This window comes from Triticum dicoccoides, chromosome 3B (genome assembly GCF_002162155.2).
Source record: "Triticum dicoccoides isolate Atlit2015 ecotype Zavitan chromosome 3B, WEW_v2.0, whole genome shotgun sequence".
Taxonomy (NCBI): domain Eukaryota; kingdom Viridiplantae; phylum Streptophyta; class Magnoliopsida; order Poales; family Poaceae; genus Triticum; species Triticum dicoccoides.
The window spans coordinates 79335206-79341619 of record NC_041385.1 but is presented as its reverse complement, the minus strand read 5'-3'; the positions used below and the strand labels follow the sequence as shown (position 1 = coordinate 79341619).

At 43.7% G+C, this 6414-nt stretch overlaps 1 protein-coding gene across 1 annotated transcript; it reads left to right on the top strand.

The window, feature by feature from the left end:
- The first annotated feature begins 66 nt into the window (after positions 1-66).
- LOC119274848 (39S ribosomal protein L47, mitochondrial-like) lies at positions 67-4759 on the top strand. Its single transcript, XM_037555582.1, has 3 exons — positions 67-395; positions 2823-2980; positions 4273-4759. Exons 1-3 carry the CDS (start codon positions 224-226, stop codon positions 4378-4380), a joined length of 438 nt encoding a protein of 145 aa, XP_037411479.1. The 5' UTR covers positions 67-223; the 3' UTR covers positions 4381-4759.
- The last annotated feature ends 1655 nt before the right edge of the window (positions 4760-6414 follow it).

Genomic DNA, 6414 nt, shown 5'->3' with positions numbered 1-6414 from the left:
AAGATTTGGCGACTTTGTATTAGGTGTGCTGCGGCTGTTTGTGACAAGGCTGCGGCCCGTCCACGTGATTTTAGCGGCCCGGACGGAACGAGCTCGCTGCATATTCTGATTCTTCCCCTTCCCCCTCCCTCCCGTGGCTCGCCGCCGCCACCGCCAGCTCGCGCCCCGTCTTCCTCTCCCCGAATCCGCCCATTCCGACCCCCTGATCCGCCGCAGGTCCGCGATGCTTTCCCTGTCGAGGACGCTCGCGAGGCGGCTCTTCTCCACCGCGGCCGCCGGGTCCGAGGGCGCCGCCGCCGCGTCAACTTCGGTGGTGAGGAAGGCGCAGAACCCCCTCGAGGAGTTCTTCGAGGTCGAGCGGAGCACCGCGGACGACCAGCCCGCTCCCCACTACGGTACGTGCGTCCAGCATCCCTCCCGCTCGCCCCGACCTCCATGTAGTCATGTCATAAGCCGCTGCTGCCATTTCAAGTTTCCCCCCCTTGGGTTGGGACCATAGTCGAGTGATTCACAGCCTGTTGGTAATATAGTTAGTTGTTCAGTTGGCGACTGGAGTCATGGCTTGTCATCAGTGGCGAAGCAGCTGGGCAGGCCGAGCTAAAGAAAAAGCACAACTTTTTTAGGCATTAGTCTGAGAAGCTTTTGTTCTCACTGAATTTCACCTTCTGTCTTAATGCACGAGTTACTGACAAGATGATCTTCTTACATGAAAATGCCTCTTGATACACCAATAAAAAGCATCTGTTCATCTTCTACTACTACATGTATATGAATGAAACGCTAACAAAATGCATTAATTCACGCTCAGTTCAACCAATGGATTCAAAAACACACTGCTCCAGAGATAATTAGAAACTACCCAGTGGAGTCACGAGATGAACATCGAGTTCTACTCGGCATCGGCAGCAGATGGGCTGTCCTGGTTGGCAGCGCACGGACTGCAGCGGTCAGCTGAGGCAGGGGTCCGAGGCACCGTTATAGGATCCCGATGGGCAGGGCCAGGACTGGCTGCCGCGGAGGTTGGAGCCAGGAGAGACGTGGAACGGCGCCACGACAAGGTCACGCGAAGGCAGGCGGGTAGCGGCAGGGGGGACTGGCTGTGCGACGCGAGATGCCGGCGGCGGCGACAGTAGTCCTGGCCTGTATTCTTGTGGAGACATTCGACGCTTCGATCAAGCTCTTTGTCTCCTGGTCGCTGTGGTAGACTCACTTGGGCTACGAAGGAAGGATAGCATAGTTAATCTAAACCACGAAAATCCTGGGTAGGCCACAACCCAGTTTGGCCCTAACTAAGCTCCGCCCCTGCTTGTCATATCACTACTGATTTCGATAAAGATCATTCATCTGCTGATATCCTCCTGATTTTTTTTGTTAGTCTTGGATACTGGACCCAGGGAAATTGCTATTTGTTATAATGCATTTTAGCTACAGATGTGTCTTAGATAAGATGTCTTCCAGCTGCTCTCAAGTATAATATAGACTGTCCATGATTCTGTCTCGACTGGTTTTGTCCAAGTTATGTTTGTGGTCTTCAGTATTTTAACTCATGGCCAGTTGGGTATTTTGGTTGTTGCCGTTCATGTCTAATGGCTTGATAATGGCGGCTTCTTCTTTATGAAAAAAATCCAAGAGATGTTTGCATATAGATTCTTCCAAAGTGGGATCTGCCCTTCCGTTCACAGTTAGTTTACTTACTTTCGTAAGTGCTGTTTAGGAGCCTTGGAGAACATATTCTCGAGCACTTTTCCTTGTACTGGAAGAATGGATGGTTGTGTAATCAAGGTTTACGAGTTGACGAGTCGACGAGCCGTTCCGAGGTTGAGACTCATAGACTAATCGTGACTAATCGACACTAGTCGACACCAAAATTGCGACTCATAGACTACTCGTCACTGAAGTTTAGTCGGCCCTGGAGTTGAGACTCAGAGACTAGTCCTGACTAGTCCTTCGACTCATAATCCATGTATGTAATTCAGTTGCTTCCTGCAATACACATATAGACGTTCTAGAAAATTATGGTTTGCTGTGAATTTGACAACTTATCAAACAGCAGCTGAGCTATGTTTACTTGGCAATTAATTATAGACTACTGCATGTTTATAAGTAACACCTAGCATGTCGGCGTCTGTTTTGAGATTCTTTGGTTGCGACTTGCGAGAAGGCAATGCTCAAAAGGTCATATGCTATTACTTCTATACCGTGTTTAGTACTTTGGGATGAATTCAATTTTTTTTCATGTTGCTGTTTATGGTCACACCATAGCAGTATGATTTTGCATTTGTTAGGTGTGAAGGATTCTGCTATGAGCAAATATAGTTACACCTCATTCTTGTCAAGAAAGTTTTCATGTTGCTGTTTATGGTCACACAATAGCAGTATGATTTTGCATTTGTTAGGTGTGAAGGATTCTGCTATGAGCAAATATAGTTACACCTCATTCTTGTCAAGAAAGTTTTCATGTTGCTGTTTATGGTCACACCATAGCAGTAGGATTTTTTGCATTTCTTAGGTGTGAAGTCTTCTGCTATGAGCAAATATAGTTACACCTCATTTTTGTCAAGAAAGTTTTCATGTTGCTGTTTATGGTCACACCATAGCAATAGGATTTTGCATTTCTTAGGTGTGTAGTCTTCTGCTATGAGCAAATATAGTTACGCCTCATTCCTGTCAAGAAAGTTTTCATGCGCTGTTTATGGTCACACCATAGCAGTAGGATTTTGCATTTCTTAGGTGTGAAGTCTTCTGCTATGAGCAAATATAGTTACGCCTCATTCTTGTCAAGAAAGCTTATGAGTGTTGCCTTTTGTTTCATTAATTGGTAGGTCGTGGTTGGAAGGCTTCTGAATTACGCCTGAAATCTTGGGACGACCTTCATAAGCTATGGTATGTCCTTCTAAAGGAGAAGAACATGCTTATGTCTCAACGCCAGATGCTAGCTTCAGAGAACATGCATTTCCCAAACCCAGAGCGCATTTCCAAGGTATATCTGCTGCCACAACCTAACGCCATTCCTCAAGCAATTAACTGCTTATTACTGCATATTTTGGTTCTGTGTCAACATAACCATTTCTGTGTGCAACAAGTTTTGATTTCATGAAATAATTGTATCATACTTTTTGTAAGATGTTTGCTCACTCCATCTGTGGATGGCAAGCTGTGCCCACTGCAAGTCCAAATGTTGCATCTCTGAACCCCTGCTATGTCTATTTAATCACATGTTTATGATAATTGCACATTTTTGCTAGTTAATAGAACTGCAATTGGCTCTAGTTTCATGATGGATTAAAAGTCAGAGATAACATTGGCTATTCTACTGGTCCTGTGAAGTTACTCTATTGAGTGACCAAAATAAGTTGTTCTGTCTTCTTGTACTGTCCTTGAATATCCTTGGTTCTGACATCTAAACCGTGTAATCAAAGGTATTGTGCAGTGTGGAATGGTGCTCAGGAACAAATGCCTTCATGATAAACTAAACTAAAGAATAACATTTCTTTGCGGCAGCAAAACATTATTAGTTCTCCTGCTTTCGTAAATTAAGCTACATGGACATGGTGGAAAACAATTTATGTTTGCAGAATTAGATATATTTTTTTTTGAATTCATGGGTGTCTTGGGCACAGTAATAAAAAAAATTCTTTTCCAAAACGGTAGTTCATTGGTAGTGTTCAACAATGGTGCGACTTGGTCACTTTCTTAAAGTTATTTTGTGTTCAGCACTGGGCACTTGCTTTTCAATAAATAATGAGTGAACAGTAAGCCAACGATTTGTTGTCTGATCACCTTTTCAGTCTGAAGATATGGCCTGCTTTATAGATATGATTTCATGCATGTGGTTCTTAAGTGTCAATGTGACTCCAAATTTCTTGTCATCGGTATATTTTTTTTTCAAGGCATCTTTTCTGTTGAAGACTCAGTTTACTACTGGGCACGTGCTTTTCAGGAAATAATGAGTAAACAGTTACTCCCTCCGTTCCAAATTACTCGCCACTGAAATGGATGTATCTAGAATTAAAATACATCTAGATACATCTATACGTGCGACAAGTAATTCGGAACGGAGGGAGTAGTCAACAATTTGGTGTTGGTGGTCTTTTCAATCTGGAGATATGACATGCTTTAGGATACCATGTCCTTCATTTGGTTCTTGGCAATCGTCAATGTGGCTTAAAAGTTTCTTACCAGTGCGCACATTAGTGCAGTTTTATTTCCAAGTTATCTTTTCTGTTCCTTAGGCGGCACTTGACTCGCCCAGCTATTGTTTGTTTGTTTCAGGTGAAGAGATCGATGTGCCGGATCAAGCACGTGCTGACGGAGCGGGCCATAGCGGACCCTGACCCGAGGAGGACTGCGGAGATGAAGCGGATGATCAACGCCATGTGATCCGCTCGCGTCGCGCCGCGCTTCAATGTCTTGGAGCAGCAGCAGCCGTAGCAGCATTAGCATCTATCTACTAGAAAGAAAGAATTTGCTCGCTTCCCTTGTGTTGTATGCCTCCCCCCATGAGATGCATAAGACCAGTAATCCTTGAGACACCTGTGGAACGCCATTGCCCCCGACAGTTCCGCGGATGAACGTCAATGCACTTGTGTTCGAATAATTGCAACTGTCCTTTTTCATTTTGTGTGTGTGTGTGTGTGTGTGTGTGTGTGTGTGTGTGTGTGTGTGTGGCAAAGTAGCATCAAGCTGTTTGTTTGCACAATGTGATATGCATGTCCATTGGTCTCATTTCTGGCTCTGCGTACCCAGAGCTTCGTTTTCAGTCGGCCTTGAGGGTGAGAGCGGCCCCTTTTGTTCATTCATTCATTTAGTCGTGCAATGTTTTCTTTTTAACATGTCGCATGGATTAGTATACCATGTACTGAAGGCGTGAGGTTTTCGTGGATTATTAGTGGTATATACCTGGGCATGTCTCGGGCTGCCCATGGCCAAGGTATACTCATACTACTTTATACTGTGAGATGCCCTAAGTCGTGGACATGAATATGATGCAGTTGGGAATGAACTGAAGTGAAGTGAGCATTGCATTGCATTTCTTTCTTTCTTTCTTCTTGGTTTCTGAAACGAACATTGCATAGGTTGGTGGAGCGGAGGCGCTGTATTGCCAACCGCCTCTGGCCCAACGTCCAAAGTTTTTTTTGTGACTTGCATGAATTTGTTGTTTTGTTTTTATTACCCTTTAGAAAAATGCACTAGCCGAGCTGGTTGGTTATAATGAAAGGCTTCCTTTTGTGTCGAAAAGAAAAGAAAATGTTGTACGAGATGCATATGCATCATGCCATTTCGTACCATCACTCGTGTAGTGCGAGTGTGAGTGTATGTGTGTATCTGAAAGTGCTAGTTATCGACTAGAGGGGAGGTGGGGGGTGAATAGACGATTTTTATGAAAGTCTTCAAAACACGAGGTCTTTGAAGACAAACTGTTAATGTGAGCCTATATGATATGCAGCGGAAGGTAAACTACACTAGACAAGTCATAGTCAGGTAAGCTATGTAGTGAGAGTACGAAGACTAATAGCAGCTAGGTAGAATGGATCGGAATGGAAGATGGAATGAAGCCAAACAGGTAATAGTCTTCACACAGTGAAGCAAACAGATCAGGTAAGCAAGCAATGACTTTACGAAGACAGATTGAAATGTAAAGGAGGCAAGGGATAGAACCAGTAGCTTGGTAAAGACAAGGATTTGGTAGACCAGTTCCAGTTGTTGTGACAACTGTATGTCTGGTAGGGAGGCTGAGATTGAACTCAGAAGACTGTGTCTTCACCTTATTCCCCTTGAGCTAAGGACACCCAGTCCTCACCCAATCACTCTGGTAAGTCTTCAAGGTAGACTTCCAAACCTTCACAGACTCCGTTCACTGACGATCCACAATCACTCTTGGATCCCCAGAACGTGACGCCTAACCGGCTGGAGGATGCATAGTCCTCAAGTGTAACAAGTCTTCAGGTCACGCGGACAGAAAGACTTCAGTGATGCCTAACACTCTTTGGCTCTGGGTGTTTTGGGCTTTGTCCTTGCAAGGATATCTCTCTCAAAGACTTCAGAGGCGGGTTGCTCTCAAACGACAAAAGTCATGCACTAACTTTGAGCAGCTGGAATTACTTTTAGTTTAGATTACTTTTACTTTTACTTTTAGTTTTTTTTAGTTTAGATTACTTTTAGTTTTGCTTTAGATTACTTTTAGTTTGGTTTTATATTTAGTTTAGTTTAGATTACTTTTAGTTTGGTCTTAGGTTTAGGTTTAGGTTTAGTCATGAAAAAAACTAAGAATAATTAGAAGAAGAGGAGGAGAAGAACAATAGCTAGGTTTAAGTGTAGTTTTTTCCTGTTTTGTTTTAGGTTAATTAGTGCTAGGTTTAAGAAGAAGAAGAAGAAGAAGAAGAAGAAGAAGAAGAAGAAGAAGAAGAAGAAGAA